The sequence below is a fragment of the Zeus faber genome (genome assembly GCF_960531495.2).
Source record: "Zeus faber genome assembly, chromosome: 8".
Taxonomy (NCBI): domain Eukaryota; kingdom Metazoa; phylum Chordata; class Actinopteri; order Zeiformes; family Zeidae; genus Zeus; species Zeus faber.
Genome location: NC_137195.1, coordinates 9995811 through 10016231, shown reverse-complemented (window position 1 = coordinate 10016231; position 20421 = coordinate 9995811). Strand labels below are relative to the sequence as shown.

The 20421-nt window shown below is 45.0% G+C and overlaps 1 protein-coding gene across 1 annotated transcript in view; it reads left to right on the top strand.

The window, feature by feature from the left end:
- The window catches only part of aplp1 (amyloid beta (A4) precursor-like protein 1), a 32625-nt gene extending 17052 nt beyond the window's left edge, over positions 1-15573 (top strand). Inside the window, exons 2-17 of the mRNA XM_080005556.1 lie at positions 2751-2930; positions 4042-4171; positions 5468-5580; positions 6368-6564; positions 6696-7069; positions 7966-8093; positions 8898-8972; positions 9272-9430; positions 10052-10180; positions 10472-10571; positions 10954-11121; positions 11481-11501; positions 11635-11693; positions 11830-11895; positions 12001-12144; positions 12247-15573. Of these exons, the coding sequence (XP_079861682.1) occupies positions 2751-2930; positions 4042-4171; positions 5468-5580; positions 6368-6564; positions 6696-7069; positions 7966-8093; positions 8898-8972; positions 9272-9430; positions 10052-10180; positions 10472-10571; positions 10954-11121; positions 11481-11501; positions 11635-11693; positions 11830-11895; positions 12001-12144; positions 12247-12345 (2142 nt within the window). The 3' untranslated portion in view covers positions 12346-15573. The remainder of the gene's footprint in view (positions 1-2750; positions 2931-4041; positions 4172-5467; positions 5581-6367; positions 6565-6695; positions 7070-7965; positions 8094-8897; positions 8973-9271; positions 9431-10051; positions 10181-10471; positions 10572-10953; positions 11122-11480; positions 11502-11634; positions 11694-11829; positions 11896-12000; positions 12145-12246) is intronic.
- Positions 15574-20421: the final 4848 nt, after the last annotated feature.

Genomic DNA, 20421 nt, shown 5'->3' with positions numbered 1-20421 from the left:
AACTAATACTATGTAATAAACAACTTTATGCCATAGTTTTCGGTAGGAGATTCTAAATTTTCGTGTCGTAAACATTGCCTCGGCCACTTTGTTTTTATTTATCTCCTCCTATTTCTTCAAAAAAAATGTTATAATTTCTTTGGATTAAATATATTCATATTGAGTACAACTATTTAATCTACTGTATATATTAGTGATAATAATAAACAAATTCCTTAATATTGAGTATTCAATTATATCATATATGTGCTGCAGTAAAAACAAAATACCCGAATTTAAAAGGCCAAGTCATTTAATTTCATTTATTTTATTTTATTTTCGGCACCACTTGAACGTTGGCGCTAATAGGCGACGTTTGAGAATTGTATTCTGAAGACTATATCCACATTCTACTCTGTCCAAAACTGGATTCTTGCTAAAAATGAATATAATTCATACTTTATTTTGCTAAAACAGTGTGGTATAAATTAATTTTTATTTTTTTTTCATACGAACACTTATTTGTGCATCACAAATAAAGAAAGAAAAACATGGTTCTGTGTTAAAATTCCAAACTGTATATTCTGGACAAACATCCCATGGTGGTGCATCCAGGACACTTTCTTGAAGGAGCAAGGGGCAGAAACATAGAAGTGCAGCGTTTTGAAAACAGTACTTCTTATTAGCGGTTACCGGTGGGGGCTGATATAATCTGGTCCCAGATCAGAGTGGAGATTGGTGTGTGGCCCCGGCGTGCTGGAGGTCAGGCCCTTAGGCTCCTGATGGACTCCAATCGATTCCGGGGGGTGGGAGAGGGACGTGGCGATACAGTTGCAGGCCAACGCCATTGATTTTCTGCAACTGCAGGAGAGGAGAGGAGGCCGGGGGAGGAGGCTGGTCCAGGGGAGCTGTCAGGTTATCTTCTCAAATATCCGGAGGATTTATTTATTTATTTATTTTCCTTTTTGTGGCACTGACCTTCCCCGAGTCAAAGAGATATATCTATTTATCCATTAGCTCAGCGACTACGCCGGGTTGACAGTTGCAGCATCTGAAGCGAGCACTTTCCCTGAACTTGTCCGCCGGCAAAACCCCCATTTTACAGATATTTACAGGAACTAATGCATAGGTGCAATATTCAGTTTTTTTTTTATAATCTGACATGGCTATGGAGTTTGGCCGGCTTAGTTTATGCGGCGTGTTGATGATGCTGATGCCGGTAATTCAAACTTTAGCTTTGATGTCCGAGGACCATTTTTTCCGCCGGGTTTATCCATCCCTATGTATATGTATTTATTTTTATTCCCACTCGCTCAATTTCCATAGATTTGACTCCCATCTGGAGCCCCATTGTAATGCATGGACTCCTGGTCTTGCGCTATGTACTGTATATTTACCCATTTGATGCTCTTAAAATATTTATTTATTTTCAACATAAATTTTAATTAGAACTTCAAACACTCGAGCCGCAGTCGCCGAGTCAGGGTTCCACTTTGATCAGGCGTCAGTCGCTGGGGCTTTCTCTCCCCCTTCCCCTTCCTTCCCTTTGGGCATCCGTCTTCTAATTGGCTCAGCGCTGCTCATCTCATCTGTCAGTCAGCCTGTCACTCCGCCGAGATAAAAGTACGCGAGCCATTCACAGGCTCCAAGTTGTGGGGTTGCCATTTCGTAGGTTCCGATAACAAACAGCGCCCTGCCGCTTTTCCGGGGGATGGGTTTTCCACTCCCGCAAAATACGCCCTCAGAGGTACCCGTTGCCTCTTACATCAGCCTCGCCCCGCGGGGCTACGTGCAATACACTGAAGGACTTGTTTTATGCGAGACTTTTCGCTTGATATATAATTCACCGCCGTTTATTATTATTATTTTTTTCTCCCGCAAGAGATGACTCATCCCGAGCTCGTGCGCGATTTCGCGTGGCGGCCGGGGAATGTTGTCTCCTCAGGTAAGTTCTGCGAGGGCTGAAGTCGATACCGGCGCTATGTTCGGAGCTCTGTCCTCCCCCCAGCCCCCCGCCCCCTCCCTCGCTCGCCCCCTTTCTCGTTTTTCTGCCCTCCTAAATCCCTGGGCTCCCTCTTCGCTGTGTGTTAATGTAGTGAAGTGGCCCAGCGGTCAATGAGCTTGTATTAACACCTGACTCCCGGCCCCAGCTGTTGTTTGTTCCTCTGTGTGGGGTCCCCAGGGGGCCCCCGCAGAGGCAGAGTCGGCGTATCCCTCGATCGATAGCGACATCCTAGAAAGCTGCCTGGAGAAGGCCGGTGTAGAGAGGCTGGGAGAGAGGGCCGCCTCGTATGTGCCATGTTGTATCCTCGCGGTTCTTCAACCCTTTCCCTTCTTTTCTCGGCCCTTGACTGGCGGTTAAAACCGGAGGGGGTTTGGCCGCCGCTCAATAGCCCCGGCTTTTTATCGGTTCCCGCTGTCGCGTACTTCAAGGTTACTGCAACTAGAGGCCTTTAATGGATCTTTTCTAAACTTGGGCTCAGCCGACGTGCTCTTAAAAGAAGGGTCCACTCAACCGGTGCATTAGGTTTGGTAGTCCACGCGCATCCTTCTTCCACGCTGGAGTGTTTTTTAGTTATTTCACATCCTTTCTCATACACCCGCCGTTGCTCAGTCCATACTTGGAAGCATTTTAAAGTCAGATTTTTCCCATTCACTTCTTGTTTGGGACTACATAAAAACATCCTATTGTCTCTCTCTCTTCTCTCTCTCTCTCTCTCTCTCTCTCTCTCTCTCTCTCTCTCTCTCTCTCTCTCTCTCTCTCTCCCTAGGCTCTGGCCATGGCCGAGGTGAATGGACCGGGCCCGCTGGCGGCGGAGCCTCAGATTGCCATGTTCTGCGGCCGTCAGCTGCTCCACATGAACACGGAGAGCGGCCAGTGGGAGCCGGACCCCCAGGGACACCAGGGCTGCTTCACCGTGCCCAGCCAAATCCTCTCCTACTGTCAGGAGGTAGGGATCTCGGCACCGCGTTACGGGCTTGCGAGAGAATAAAAAAAGTGAACCCCGAGGACTGTAATGAACACCTAGATCGATACTACTAACATCAGCATTATCAGAATTAGAATGTCTCTAATGGCTGAGTACTTAGTGGCATCGGGGCCCGGGCTCCGGGAGAATGTAGCACCTAATCAGCAATACATTGTAAGAGTAGATCTAGCAAACACAACCAAGCACAGTGTCACCAATAAGGTAATGATTTCCTTTTTTCCTAACTTGATTTGTCGTTCCACGTACCCGTCCTATCTATATATTTTTACCATATATAGTGAAGTGATGTTGGTATATTGGAAATATTTTTCGATATTTCCCTGACGTATGTACCACCATCCCTCTCTCCTACTACCTGTTGTCTAATCATTAAAGCCTATTGTGAAGTAATCAATGGTACACAGTGTTTCCTGTCCCGAACATTGGTTTATTAGAGTATTGTGAAGCGTGGCCATGCGCCATCTGGAGGCTTAATTGGGCACAGCCGATACAGAAAACGGCAGTCATGCAATTCAATTGACTGTAATGCGATTACCCGGCACATTATGCATCTGTGATTGCTTTTCCACAAAAGCCTCCCGTTTTTCCTTGACATTTGTGAATAAAGCATCGGAGCATGCATTCAGGCCCCCGTGCCAACTCCATCTCTCATGACATTAAACCTCATTACGGTTTTGTGCTTCAAATCATCGGATCAGAATTAAACTGAAAGTCCTCAAATGTAAAAAATAAGGAATATTGAAACACGAGGATTTTCAATGAAGCCGTAGCCCATAGCATGTCTTTGGCAAAAGGCCAAACACTGCCATATCAAAGTGCTTGGTGGGTGAAGGACTCTCTCCCTTGTCTCTCTCGCTCTCTCTCTCTCTTTTGCGGGGGGGGGGGGTTCATAATCCCACTGTTTTTATTCTGCTCCCACCCTACCTTCCTCAAACCTCCCCTGGGGACAATTTGTCTTCTATCTGCTGCCCCCTGTGTCCTAAATCCCTTTGTTCTGCCCGGTTCTTGTGCTGTCTGTCTGCATGTCTGTCTGTCTGCATGTCTGTCTGTCCGCATGTGTCCGTGCGTCCAGATGTACCCGGCTCTGCAGATCTCCCACGTGGAGGAGTCGTCCATCCCCGTCACCATCCCCGCCTGGTGCAGGAAGGGCTGGGGACACTGCCAGACGCGCTCCTTCATAGTCCTGCCCTACCGCTGTCTAGGTAAGAGGTCTGCCCCCAAAATCTGAACAAAGCTATAACACCATAAGCATGACTGTCACTTTTGGTGCATTTAACCTTGTTGTTTTTTGTCAAGTGGTTAAAATGCAATTGTTGTCCATGTACAGAACCATTTCAAATACCATGATAAATACCAACCAATGATAGATAGATAGATAGATAGATAGATAGATAGACAGACAGACAGACAGACAGGAAGACAGACAGACAGACAGACAGATAGATAGATAGATAGACAGACAGACAGACAGGCAGACAGAGAGACAGAGAGACAGACAGATAGACAGATAGATAGATAGAATGGTAGGCAGGCAGACAGACAGACAGACACAGATAGAGAGATAGATACATAACAGTCGTCAAAAAGTTTAACTGCATTCAAATCCAAATTCATACTTTTCCTCCACCTGTGCCAAGACGCACACATGCTGCTCTTTGAGTCTCTCAGTTTTGGTTTGTTTACTTGAATATATCTGAAAGCGTGTCCGTAGAGAATGCACACAGGCATCTATATATACCGTGGCTACGCACATCGTGCTAATTAACATTTCATGACTTGCGGCCTCCCCTCACCGCCGTGTCCTTGAATCACCGAAAGCATCTGGACCGTCTCTGGCAAGGGGCTTTAACCACGCTTTTTGCCTTCCGCTCGTCTCAAGTGGAACGTCTCAGCCCCTCACACCGTTCTGCTGGAGTGAAATCTCCAATGAACGTCTCTTTCTGCTCAGACATCATATTAAGGGAAATCTCCAAAAAAAAGGCACCCCCCAAATCATCATCATATTGTCAATATAGAGGTATCCGGTCAAAATTATTCTTATTTTTGATTTTTTCATTATCGCCCAGTTCTTGACCCACTGAGGAATTCCAAACCGCCTGATGTTAATTCATTATTCAACATAATATGTTCTTCTAAAATTCAAAAATTATTTTCGTTAGTTAGTTTTTCTTCCCCTGTTTCCTCTTCCCAATCACTTGAACCCCCCTCCCCAACCCCCCCAAGCCCCCCGGGCATGAACAAAATGTCATGTTATCTGATCTTATTTTATCTCTTTGAATCCCTCATTCCTCATTTCTTATTAATGAACAATGTGTTTTTCTGTGCTTGTGCATAAACAAAACGCTTTAGTTCGGTCATGTTTGGTTCAAAATCTAAACTCTGTCCTCTTTGCCCTCGTGCTCTCTCTCTCTCTCTCTCTCTCTCTCTCTCTCTCTCTCTCTCTCTCTCTCTCTCTCTCTCTGTCCTCTGCTGCGACGGCTCGCTCGCCCACGCTGCAGAGGGGGAGTACGGGAGCGAGGCGCTGCTCGTCCCCGACCGCTGCCGCTTCCTCCACCAGGAGCAGATGGACACCTGCGAGAGTTACGTCTACTGGCATAACATCGCCAAGGAGGTGGGAGTGACACCACGTCGCACCTTCCCCGAAACCTTTAAACATTCGTCACCGGTGCTTTCTTTATGAAAAGGCCGTCTGGCCCGCCTCCGCATCTGTATTTATTTATTTACAAACTCCTTTTTTTTACCACTGTTAAAGCCAGTTCCAAGGTCTGGTTTTAAATCTTGTCGAATCCTTGTTGGTCGTATAAATATTAATACAGATGGAATATTTTTGTATGGATGGATAAATATATATACAATATAATACAAAACAATAGGTAGTAAGAACAATAGGTAGTAAGAATAACAAACAATATTAAAGAAATATGTAAAGAAAAAATAAAAATATAAAAAGGACACATGGCAATATATGGGAAAAGATGAAATATACAATAAAAACTGTTTTTGTGTACAGTTAACTGTAGACAATAAAATGATAAATAAATAAAAAATCTGAAAAGTGGAAAACATTTTAATGAGTATTAACCTGAAAGATTTAAGCAGTAAAAACCGAGTGAAGAATAAACCTAAAAATCAAAAATCAACGGCAAAAAAAATTAAGCATACACCTCACACTTCACACTTGTGGTTGATGTACAAATGTTGTTGTTTTTTTCACTACGGGCATGGATAAGTATGGATGAGTAGATGTGAATGACTGTGATGTTATTAACATGTTATTACAGTGTCGACGGTCTTGGTTTTGACACATGTGAATAGCCAAGTTGTACATCAATGTATCAGTAGTTTGGACTCATCTCGATATGGAACGATGCCTCTAAATCTCCACCCGCCGCGCTCAGGTGTGCACCGCAGACGGCCTGGAGCTGCACAGCTATGGGATGCTGCTGCAGTGCGGAGACCGTTTCCGGGGGGTGGAGTACGTGTGCTGCCCCGGCCGGGGGGGATCCAGCGGCAAGGGCGAGACGGAAGGAGCCGACGCCCTCCCCGCCGGCCCCCAGACCCTCACGCCTCAGTCCGGCGGGAAGACAAACTCTGTGTAAGTCCCCCGAAAATAAATAAATAAATAAATAGAATTCCAAAAACTCATTTGACGGACGTGAAAGTGGTGACGATGGCGAGGTGTCGGATTTAAGATCAACCTCCGCGCCCCGCCCCCCGTTTCACCAGGGTCAAAGCGCTGCCGGCCACGCCCAGTCCCTCCCCCGATGCGGACGTGGACGAGGCCGACATGGAGGAGGAAGACGACGAGGTGGTGGAGGAGGAGGAGGCGGAGGAGGAGGAGGAGGAGGAGGAGGAGGTCGGGGATGAGGCGGAAGAAGAGGAAGAGGGGGAAGAGGAGGAGGAAGCGGAAGAGGATGGAGAGGAGGAGATGGAGGAGGAGGAGGTGGAGGAGCTGGCGGCGGTGAAAGAGCCAGAGCAGTATGACTACCCCATCGACTCAGGTCTGTACCAGGAGTCAGACTATCTGGAGTCTCTCTACTATGAGAAAGGCCAGAGCCGCAAACCCAGCAACTCCCCACCCCTGACAAGGGGAGACAGCTGTGAGTGTTGTCCCCCCCCCCACCTCGCTTTGCTCCCTCCCCTCCCCTCGCCCGTCCCTCCCTCCCTCCCTCCCTCGCTCGCTGGCGGTCTTTTTACAGGCGGTGGCTTCTCTGCGGAGTGGACAGGGTTTTTTGGTCAACGGCTTCATTGACGGCCGTTAATAGCCACTTCTTGATCTTAGTCCCTGTATTTATTTATTTAGGAATCCCTCCTCGTTAAATATCCCACTCATCTCTCATCAGTTTTGACACGGTGCACGCAGCCTCGGCGCTCGCTGGCAAATTAAATCTCCATCAACATCCCCACCGGTCGGGACAAAAGTCCCTCCGTTTTTGTGCAATCTGCAAGCCAACTCGTTGTTGTTTTTGATAGGTTAGTATTTATTTTTTTTTTATCCCCGATTTTATTTGCTTATTCTGTCTTCGAGGCACATATTTGCGTCTGACTGTATTTTAATTGCTGTCGTAACTCAACACCATTGTAAATCAGAATTCTTCCTCAATCGTTTTCTTACGGTGAAATAAAGGTTGATTGATTGATTGATTCATTCATTCATTCATTGATAGATTTATTGATTGAAAAAAAAAGATGTTGGATTGGATTAACATCACTACTAAAACAACAATGGTCGGCCAGCTCAGATTCCTCATACGCCGAAACGATAATTTCACCTCCGCATTTAACCTTTCCTCAGCTTCCGAGCCAATTCCCGCCTCAGCTTTTTGCAACCCCAATTAATCAAACGTCCGAGCACTTTTCTGCCTCCCTCCCTCATCCCGCTTGTTTGATGTTCCGTTCGCTCTCTTCTCCCTCTAAAACAAAAAAAACCAAAACAACAAAATAAAAAATCTTCTTTCTTCTTCTTCTTCTTCTTCTTCCTTCTCCCTCGCTCCAGTGCCCACACCACGCCCCACCGACGGCGTCGACGTGTACTTCGAGATGCCGGGGGATGACAGCGAGCACGCCAACTTCCTGCGTGCCAAGATGGACCTGGAGGAGAGGAGGATGAAGCGCATCAACGAGGTGAGAGGCGGGAAGAACGAGGGGCGGTCTCTGGCGAGGAAAGCCTCTTTTGGACACTCGTTTTGGATCCAATAATTTGTGTCGAGGCCTTCGCGTTTCCCTTCATCGCGTTTCCCTTCGTCTCACCGCCCTTGGGGGAGCGTTTAGCTGCAGAGGCCTGGGTATTGTTTATGTTTTTTTAGAGTGGATTTTGGAAGATGGTGCCAACATTTTTGAAACTTTTTGTTTCAATATGTATGTTGTTATTTTGGCTTAAAAGGCTGTGACGGTGACAAACTTCTTATTCCACCAGTGAACATTGCACATCATAATTATTATTATTATTCCCTTTTATTATTCACATTGCACATACTCTGTTGCATATTTTACATACATACATATATTGTACATATGCATACATGATATAATTTTGATATTTTTTGCTTATAGATTTGCTTTCTTTAATATTCATTTCAGATTTTATATTAATATACAGTATCATTTCAATTTATTTTAATATATTCTATTTCTTTAATTATTATTTATTTCATCAGTTAATTAGTGTTTATATTTTTTTATAAAATTTTATTATAATATGATTTTCTTTAATTATTATTTATTGAGTTTATTTACTTTATTTTATTATTATTTTATTACTATATTATTTTATTTTATTAGTTAGTTAGTTAGTTAGTTAGTTAGTTAGTTAGTTAGTTCGTTCGTTCGTTCGTTAGTTAGTAAGCTCTTTATCGTTTTACTGTACCGTACATGCGTGACTGCATGTGAAAAAAAAAATGTTGAACTTTGTCATTTCTTCTCCCGTAGATCATGAAGGAATGGGCGGAGGCAGACAACCAGTCGAAGAATCTCCCAAAGTATCAGCGTCAGGACCTCAATGAGGTGAGCTTCAACCACTGAGCCGTGATTTTGTCCATTGCTCTACGACCTCCATGTGTGTTTTTGCTCCAGCCGTGTACAGATACGGTTGTTTTCGCTCTTTATTTGGACCTCTGTGTCGATGCTAATCAGCCGATCCACACGGACGGTTGACTCAAAAGTGGAGTGGAGTGGAGTTTTACTTTCTGAACCCGGACTTTCCACCTCTGAATTTAAATGTACTGTATCTCATTAAAAACAAAACACACACACTTCACATCGCTTTTCTCTGGCTCTCCTCTCACTCACTCCTCCACGAGCAGCACTTCCAGTCGGTGCTGCAGACGCTGGAGGAGCAGGTCGCTGGCGAGCGGCAGAGGCTGGTGGAGACGCACCTGGCCCGCGTGGTCGCCACGCTCAACAACAACCGCCGCCTGGCGCTGGAGAGCTACCTGAGCGCCGTGCAGAGTCAGCCGCCACAGGTCAGACCCCACAGGGGATAAAGCTGAAATTCATAAAAAAAAAAAATTATCCAAAAGGTCTGATATCAATGTCTAATATCGGGTACCTGCTTTGGACTAATTTGCTGTGTTTGAAATAATAGGTCTGGGTGATATTAATATTGACGACATGAATATTATAACAATATATCTCCTAGCCCTATACTATACTATTTTACCATAATATATATATATATATATATATATATATATATATATATATATTCAGTACATACATCGTTCTTTGGTTGTGATTGTAATATGCTGATATAATTAGATGTTGCCTTTAAGGCTGCATTACAGTAATGTAATGCATCTTCACTTCTTCATAGAGTTTTCTGTAAATTGTAAATATGGTATGAAAGCGCTGATGGTCAAATGATCAATTAAGGATAAAATAAATATACCTATATTTAATTTTGTCAACCTCGGCCACCCCGATACATAAGTGCTATATATGGTGCTACATACTAGATTAAGTGCTAAGACGTGTGTAAAAATGCTTTAATCTTAGTAATCCACGACTCTCTCTCTCTCTCTCTCTCTCTCTCTCTCTCTCTCTCTCTCTCTCTCTCTCTCTCTCTCTCTCTCTCTCTCCTGCAGCCGGCGCGCGTGCTGCAGGCGCTGAAGAGGTACATGGCGGCCGAGCAGAAGGACCGCCGACACACGCTCAGACACTACCAGCACATCGAGGCCGTCGACCCCCAGAAGGCCGAGCAGATGAAGTTCCAGGTCCGTGCGCGCACGTCCCTTTAACGTTTCCCCCTGGGAGAGAATCCGCCGCGGGGCATCGGGTTTGCCGGGGTCCGCGGGTCAACCGGCGGCCGTGCGAGATCGGCTGGGCGGTCGCGAACCCCGGGCCCCGTGCGCTGTCCAGACATACTGGCGGATGTTTTGTTTTTTTTCTCGCATGCGGAGCTCCACTCTCACTGAACCCAGTTAGTTTAGGGATTTGTCGATGCTGCAGCCGCGCAGGAGGAGCGAGCAGCCGTCTCTTAAGGTGGAAGTGATTCTCCTCCCCAGGTCTACACACATCTCCACGTGATCGAGGAGCGGATGAACCAGAGTCTCACTCTGCTCTACAAGGTCCCCGCCCTGGCCGAGGAGCTCCACGACGACATCCGTACGTGACACTTATTTACTGACAGCGTCTGTATACAAGGACTGGGTGTGGTTTAAAAAATATTACCGTGTCGGTTCCTTCACGATACGTTTTTAGCACCAATTTGTATATATACTGTTTATTTAAATACCAGAAACACTGAGTCCAGGGTCACACACTGCTTTAAAACTAAAACGTCTCTAACCTGTCTATACAAAAAATCTATTTAAACAAACAAACAAAAAGAAAAATGTACCTTTATTTGTACTGACGCTGAATAGATAAACAAATCTATTGAAGGTCTTGCATTTTAAGCCCCATCCCCGTTCTAGATAGTAAAGCCTTCAGCGAGGGCGCTCACGGTGGGAACCAACATGGTTTCGTTTCTGACGTTCTCCTGCAGAGGAGCTGGTGAAGGCGGAGCGCGGCGACATCAGCGAGCTGATGACCACCTCCTTCTCCGAGACGCGCACCACCGAGGAGCTGCTGCCGGCCGAGAGCGAGGAGGAGAAGGACGACGAAGAGGAGGAGGAGCGCGCCTTCCAAGACAGACCCTACCCTCCCCGCATCGGTAACGGAGCGCGTGCGCACACAGACGCACACACGCACACTGTCCATCTCTATGTGTGTCATACACACGTGTGTATGACACATACATGAATAAATCAAAACGGTGTTTCCACATCAGTGACTCTACCGTAAAGGAAACTGTGACAGCGCCCTCTGGTGTCTGCTCAGAGAAATGCACAATAGAGTGATTCCAATATAACATTAGTGTATCTATATTTCATAGATAGATGGATAGACGGACGGACAGACAGACAGACAGACAGACGGACAGACAGATGGACAGACAGACAGAGAAACAGGCAGATAGTTCCACCCAGTCATTGTCGTAAATGTGTTTTTCTCCATTTATTCTCTTCACAGAACCACAGGCCAATAAGAAAGGTGAGCACGATTTGTTATACCAACATGGTTTGTAAAATGATTAAATCTTTTTCATGGCTGTGTCATCATCGCCGCCTCCTTGTTTACCGGCGATCGCCGCTTTTAACCGCATTCCATTTGCGTCCGTCCGCAGTGGAGGAATACGACTACACCACGTCTGATCGAGGCCCCACTTATGAATATGAGGAAAAGGTGCCGACCTCCGCAGCTCAGCCACATCCATGACACACGCTCAGATTCGTACTTTAGGACGGATACACGCTTGTAGACGCTGTTCCCAGTCTGTGCCCTGTCTCAAAGTGTCTCTGTCTCCCCACCACCACCATAGATCAACACATCAGTGGAGCTGAAGCAGGTCGTCTACAAATCTCCCGAGATTCAAAGAGACGAATTGGTAAATTCTCGATTGTATTATATCATTATTTATCACCCCAACTTGTTTTTTTATTTTTTTTTTTATTTTTTCCCAACGCACTTTCCTTTCGTGCCTCCCCTCCAGCAACCGGACGCTTTGGAAACATTTAACCGCGGCGCCATGGTGGGCCTGCTGGTGGTGGCCGTGGCCATCGCCATGGTGATGGTGATCAGCCTGCTGCTGGTCCGCAGGAAGCCGTACGGCACCATCAGCCACGGCATCGTGGAGGTACGTGGCCGCTTCCTTTTTTGCTCGTCTCCAAACGTTGCCGCTGACGCTCAAAGGGCGACGTTTCGGTTTGCAATAACCCACGACCCCGTGTCACGGCAGGTCGACCCCATGCTGACCCCCGAGGAGCGCCAGCTCAACAAGATGCAGAACCACGGCTACGAAAACCCCACCTACAAATTCTTTGAACAAATGAACTAAGGTGCCCCGACGTCACATGTTTTAAACCACACCCCACCCCTCACCCCTCACCCCACCCACGATGGAGTCCCAGCGACCCCCACCCCCACCCCCACCCCTTTACGTACAATGTATTTGTCATGTATCGCGTCTACAACGTAACTTGGTGGAACCCAACAGAATGCTTGTCCGAAATCACAATTCCATCGTCAATGGCCGACAGTGAACTATCACCATCATCTCCGTCATCATCGTCGTCGTCATCATCTCCATCATCATTGTCGTCGTCGTCGTCGCCATCATCATCGTCATCATCGTCGTCCTCGTAAACCAGAATGTGAACAAACAGTAAGCGACCCCTCGGCCCATCCTTTCGTAATCTCTCAATCAAAGGATTGTTCGCTCCATTTATAGTGCCGCAGATTAGGATAATCTCGCCTCGCTCGTCCCTCCGTCGACATCCACTCCACGCCGAGCAGCCGCTAAACGCCTCAGAGCGATCATTTCCCATTAGTGTGCTTGTCGAGAAAAAATCTAAATAAATCGGGACTGAAAGCTGAAAATATGTCGTGTGGATGAGAGATGAGAGATGCGTGTAGATGAGCATGAATGGGAGTGTAGATAAACTAGAGCGTTAAGACTCGGCGTGAAAACCTCCAAATTATTACCACCAAGAAAACACCAATCTCACAAATCGAAACGAGCATAGGCCTCACGTCTTTGAGCCGTTTGCTGGTCGTCCCACTTGGGTTCAGGAGTTATTTTCTATTTAGGTGAGGGAGTAAAGGGTTAACGTTTGAGGATGCGAGACGTTTCTGTTTCACCCGCTTTAATTCAACGCATCGCGAGCCAAAATAATAAAATACGGAATATTGATCCACAGGGAGGAATGTGTGGCTGGTGTTTCAAACGCTGGCTCTTTGTGTTTGTGACATCATAAAATCTGTCAGCAGATCATTCGACCAAATGCACAAAAATGTATCATTCTGTTAAGTTAGTAAGCAGATTATTATTATTATTATTATTATTATTATTATTATTATTATTACTATTATTATTAATATTATTATTATTATTTGTACTGCTGCCTGATGAAATGTAAACTAAAATGTCCGGAAGTCCATTATTTTTATTCGACGCATGACGGTTTGGTGTATGATGCTGGTGTGGTTTTACTTGTGTTGTTCCCTGTTAAATGCTTTTGAAAGTCGGAAAATGTCACGGTTCAAAACGAACAGTGTAAATAACATGAGACGACAAAAAAAAAGACAAAACGGAAAAAAAAGAGAAAAAAAAAAACGTTCAGAGTCGACGATTATGATTTCTATGATTTACTCGCTCAAGATTTAACGGGGGAAAAAAAACAAAAAAAAAATAAAATAAGTTTAAGAAGAAAAAAAAAAATAATAGAGTACATTGTGCTGTTCCGAGAGGGAGAAACATTTTCCTAACATGGCTGATTGAAAACGGACTGTTGTTAAAACCAGCACAAGACAACGACACAGTAACTTCTGACTGAATGTATTTGAGGTAAAACATTTGAGATTCCATCTTTCCTTTTTTCTTCGCTCGTGCGTCACTTCCACCGCAGACAGCGGCACGCCCGGCAACCGCCACATTGTTTACCGTAGCAAACGGATTATTTTCCTATTGAGCAAAAAAGAAAAAAGGGGCGGAGACGCGGAGAAGCGTAGTTTCGGTAGGAGCGCGGGAGCTCCGCGTGGCGAAGCCGAGCGGGTGTTGTTTTCTAAATAAAAGCGTTGCGGCCCCTACGACACGAGGCGACAACACGTTCAAACCTTTTTCGGATTATTATTGATCACTGCATCTGACATCTCGGGCTCCAACAACATTGAATGTCAATACTGTCGATGGTACTTTTTAGTCACTACACTCACAGCTTTCCACTGAATGACTCATTGTAGTTCGTCATGACTGTGATCCAGTGCATTGTAAGCGGAAAAAAAAGGGGGGGTGGTTAAAAAAAATTTAAATACACTTTTTTTTTTTTGATCTGATGATCTGTCCGGACCTCCGACATCCATCGTGACTGTCGCCCCCCCCCCCCCCAAAAAAAAAAGTCAGTCGTCCCGCCGAGCGCCGATCCTCGCCGACGTTTGATTCACTGGCACACCGGTGAATGTACGAACTGTACCTTTCGTTACGTTCCTACCTTCAGCCTTTTCCATTCACGACCTGTGTTTTTTTTTTTTGTTTTGTTTTGTTTTTTTCATTTTATAAAAGTCTGATTTGGGAAAAAAAAAACAACAAAAAAAACAAAACAAAGGGGGCTCAACTCTGGGGTTTTTTTCGTTGCGTTCAAATCCGATCGTTCGTTCTTCTCCGCCGGATTAATCACAGGTTCGGGTTGTATCATGACAGTCGTGGAGGAGGAGGAGGAGGAGGAGAAATAGCTCTTGTATAATTTGTACAGCTTCGTTAGTGAATGAAAATGTCGTATCACAATTTAAGTCAGTGGATCTCGTATTGATACTACTGAAACCATAGATGAGAATAAGCTTGCCTACGTTTCCCCCCCAGCCACCGAAGGTTTCCTACCAGCATTTAGCAGACGTAGAACGGTGTATATTGTAGTTATTCAACTCACATTTGTACGTTTGTCCTGTCAAATTCTATACTTCTTCGTTGGTCTCTGTCCTCTTCCTTCCCAACAAGATATAAACGATAGTTATCGAGATTTAAATCGCTGCATTAATTGCCTTTTACAATGCTGTGTTTTGGATGTAATTATTATGTATTTTTTATTTATATGTAATAATAAATTGGATCAAGGGTCATGCATTTGCAGCTGTAAATCTGGAAGTCTGTATAGATAAAGAGTGACGCCCACGTTTTATTTGGAGGAAAAAAAAAAAAAAAACGAAGACAAAAAAACAACAACCCTTGATAGGCCCCGCGGCCGACAAGCAATTTGACGAGGCATGGCACAAAGCACAACTAAAAACCCGATTGTTCTGTTTGTGTACAGCGGATGCGGCATCGACGCTCTCTGTCCGGTTGAGACGCATCGATGTCAGAGATCCTCCTTTTTTTTTTCCTCCAGAACATGACCAAAGACATGCTTTAGGAAACGACCCCGTGTATATCGCTCGAAATCTGGCAAAACGTCCTCAGCTGTTTGTAATGGTGAAAAAAAAAAAAAAAAAAAAAAAAAAGAACAATAAAATATTACAAACTGAAAAATCTGATGGAAAAACCTCATTAAAAAGCGTAATAAAAAAAAATGTACAAATGACCCATGAAGCGCTGGATCTCTGGTGTGGTTTTATTTTATTTATTTATTTTTTTCTTCCTCTCTGCTACAGTGTGGTTCACCCACGCAGGAAAAAGTGGTATTTCTGTGTGTATCTCCTCAATTCGACTTCAGCGGAAACAGAAACCGAAGCGATGTATACAAGTGCACTGCACGTACAGTCAGGCACCATGGAATAAAAATGTTAAAAAAAAATCGGGGAATGGCTCACGGCTCGGGGAGATTACGTGGAATCAGCCCTGAAAACGGGGAACGGTTGGACCGGAAATCCTTCGCTCGTACAAAAGATAGACGTTCCAAAAAAACGACCGCGTTCTACGACCCCGTTGGTCGGAGCACAGCTGATGAAACGCCGCCAACAAGTCAAAATGCGGATGAAAGCGCGGGTTGAGCAGGCTGCGACGTGTGACACATTTAGTGAGGTGTTCTGTGGCCCCCTGCCCCCGCCCCCCACCGCTCCCCATCGACTCTTCCAAACCACAAAGCACCGCAGCGCTTCTCCGCTGCCGGGTAGCCCTCCACCGTCGGATTACTGCGAACTGCAACCGTGGCCGCACGCTGGCGGTTTTTTGACATGAGACTGGCCCCGTCCTCGCCAGGGCCGGCCGCATTCCGATCCACCCGTCCAGATTCGGCAGCTCGGCCGCGTCACAATCATAACATTATATGACAAATCATAGGTTTAGTGTACTTCGACGCTACGGGATGTCGAAGCCGGGCAGCGTGAGAGTCTTGTTTTGCCGAAAGGCCTCCGGAAAAGGGGAAGGGAAGTGGTCATCTCCAGCTCCGGACCAGGTTGGGCAGAGGCGTGGTTAGGGAGGAAGCTGCTGGTGTAAGGTGAGATAAGATAACAATCCCCGGAAGGAAACAACAGCAAAAGAACGGTGCCGTCCTTATCTCTTTACTCTACTCTATCTACTCCAGTTAATATGAGGTAGCACTGTACTAACTAGTGACTAGTCAACCCAGTAGGGGCAGGTGGCAGTCAGTCTACGGTAAGTACCAGCTACAGCATGCGTATGAGCCCCTTCCTGCGTCCCTGCCAGGAAAGGCCCGGCAAGGACACTGTCACCAACGGTGGAAACGGCGCATGCATGACGAGACACGTGCGGAACACCAATACATTGAATGCCTGTTTTTTTTTTTTTTTATAAAGTGCTGGCTAGATGAATACGTGATGAATATCAAATCCGGGAACTTTTATTTTTTATTTTTTTGGACTAAATAATCTCACGGATTGCCGCTTTAATCGCTTATTTACTTACAGGGAGTCTATCCTCACTCATTCGCTCACAGACACCGTGGTGAGTCACAATAGATTGTGGTTAATAAGGCGTCTCTGGGAGGTCTCCAGGGGAGCGTGCGTGCGTATGTGCGTGTGTGTGTGTGTGTGTGTCTTTTTTCACAATCTTGGTATTACTGTGCACCAGCTCCTTTTTTCCACCACATTTCACCAAGGTCGACCTTTAACTGGTCAGTAAAGGGATCGCTCGATGAGTAGTGGAGACGCAACGCAGTATGGAGGTTCATCGTTCACCGTTCACCCGCGTAGATTTCCTCATGGAAGGAAGCCCGTATAGCCAATGGAGAGTCGTGGATTTTGGGGTTTCTTAGGGACTTCAGATAATAATAAAAAAATAAACAGAAAGAGCTACAGAGGTCATCGTGCGCTGCTGTGCAGGCAGGCCACCAAGACGGACAACTCGAGGTGTACGGCAAACGTAGGCATCCTTGGTGGGGTTATTATGGGAGTGATGAGTTTGAATCTCCCGTTGGATGGAAGAGCATGTTCTGCAGCATTACACCGTGCACACAGAGTGACGGTCCTGTTACACATGCCAGCATCGTACCTCCTGTATTTGCTGAAGCTGTGCACTTAGAGTGGATCGTGACATCATCAGAGACGTCACAGCCGGCGTGACTTGTTCATCGTTTCATCCCTTAGAGGCATTTCCCAAGTGAGTGAGATGTAGAGTACTTCAAAAAAGAGTTGTTTGTGTTTTTCATCATGTAAAATAAAACATAATCTACCGACCGTAGACTATATATACGAGGCCTTGGGGGGCGTGGTCCGCCGTGGTCTGGACGTGAACCATGAGTGCCTACAACGCACATCAGAGCCAGCACCAAGTTCTGAGCAAATGTACTGCCAGTACACTACTTACTGTCTGTACTGCCAGTACACTACTTACTGTCTGTCCTGCCAGTACACTACTTACTGTCTGTCCTGCCAGTACACTACTTACTGTCTGTCCTGCCAGTACACTACTTACTGTCTGTAGTGCCAGTACACTACTTACTGTCTGTACTGCCAGTACACTACTTACTGTCTGTAGTGCCAGTACACTACTTACTGTCTGTACTGCCAGTACACTACTTACTGTCTGTCCTGCCAGTACACTACTTACTGTCTGTCCTGCCAGTACACTACTTACTGTCTGTAGTGCCAGTACACTACTTACTGTCTGTACTGCCAGTACACTACTTACTGTCTGTACTGCCAGTATACTACTTACTGTCTGTAGTGCCAGTACACTACTTACTGTCTGTACTGCCAGTACACTACTTACTGTCTGTAGTGCAAGTACACCACTTACTATCTGCACTGCCAGTACACTACTTAATGTCTGCAGTGCAAGTACACTACTTACTGTACTGTACTGCCAATACACTACTTACTATCTGTACTGCCTGTACGATATCGACTGTACAGTACTGCCAGTACACTACTTACTGTCTGTACTGCCAGTACACTACTCACTGTCTGTACTGCCAGTACACTACTTACTGTCTGTTCTGCCAGTACACTTCTTACTGTCTGTACAGCCTGTACACTATCGACTGTACTGTACTGCCAGTACACTACTTACTGTCTGTACTGTCTGTACACTATTGACTGTACTGTACTGCCAGGACACTACTTACTGTATGTACTGCCTGTACACTATCGACTGTACTGGACTGCCTGTACACGACTTACTGTCTGTACACCTCTTACACTATCGACTGTACTGTACTGCCAGTACACTACTCGCTACTATGTTTCACAGAGCAAATACCTGACTCAAAAAGGTAAGTTAAGGTAAGTTTTATTTAGAATGATTTAAATGTATATTTAATACAACACAGACAATTAATACTATTATATAATTAATATAATTAAGTGGCCAATACACAGATTTAGGTATTTTTAGTATTTTTAGTATTTTTAGTATTTTTAGAGCTTATTATGCATAATCTCCGGGTGCCTTGCAATGACATTTCACTGCATATATGTATGATCATATGTATATGTATGTGACAAATATACGTCTTGAATCTTGAATCTTGAAGTTAAACATAAAGACATGAGCAAAATGTATCCAATCATTTATATATAATTATATTAGACACGGCATAAACAAAACGTATAAAAGATGCAGATGACTTTATAAGCTACAGTAATCACAATAAACGTCTCTCACTGTAATATGGGTTATTTTATCATGAAAGCTTCCATTTTAATGTGGTACATAACAGGGACATGATGGCCCGTCCAAATGAGACGTCTGAACCAGTGACAGCGACACGTTGCTGCTGTGGTGTGACACTAATATTTGCCACGCGTGGGAAGCAAAGCAAACGCTGTGGTTTCATGTAATCGTGCTTTATCCGAGGCACGAGGCTACGTCGACGCGCCACTGGCCTCCAAACTGCCGCGCTTCCTGTCACAGCTCCTCCACTACTTTAAAGTGGCTTTTGTATGAGCAGTAAACTGGTAAAACAAATACTCTGCAGCGTGGCCATGGAGTGTCAGTGGGAGTGAGAAAGTATTGTGGAAATAATAATAAATACATAAAAATGTATTTCCTCTCTTTTTTTTATGCACTCAAAATATCAAACCTTTATTTTTCTTATCTTAAATTACATTGTCACTTTATTTATTCATGTATTCATGTATTCATGTATTTATATATGTATCTTATTTGTTTGTTTGTTTATTTTGTTAGTTAGTTAGTTACATTTTACTATTATTATTATTTATTTGTTTATACTTTGGCTGTGCCAATTGTTGCCCAAGAAAATACAGAGTTAAATATAGGGTTGGAAAAAGGTGCATAAAATGGAAAACTTTATAATAACTTTCTAAAACAATCAAGTAACAATATAAAATATCAACTAAAAAAAATGAAGGGCTGAAAAAATGAAGGACCAAGAATATGGAGTGGAGGTCTAAAAATAAATATAAACCTTTTCCGCATGCTTACAATCGAAATGAAGGAATAATTGCAAATAACTGTACGACTGACAAAGGAAGTTCAACCGCGGCAAAATAATTCTATAATTTTGCTGCCACATAGCAGTCGTTTAGCACAATGAGCACTGCCAAATGCAGAGAAGATCCTTTGAAGAGGAGGGACTCCGACGACGGAGGAGGAAACCAGCGTGTCCCCGAACCTGAAGTTGCTCTAAGATGTCATTTCACAGCGGCTCCCACGAAGACACAGACGGAGACACGCAGAGTCCCTGTCCCACCGGTGAGTCCCCCACCCGGCTTTGTCAACTCCATCTACCCCTGTACCTTTCTCCCAGGAGGCATTTTGGGTTTTGTTTACCTTGCAATTGGTCTTGTTCTACTTATGGCCCCGGTGGGTGTTATGCCTGCCCGTACGTCCTGGTGATGACAACCCTCCAGGTGACAGAGGGTGAAGTGATGATGATGATGATGATGATGATGATGATGATGATGAAGTGACGACGGCACACGGCCCGCTGCGGGCAGATGCCGCGTTCGGGTTTCTTTCTCTTCTTCTGCGGAGACAACGTCGATTTTTTTTTTCACT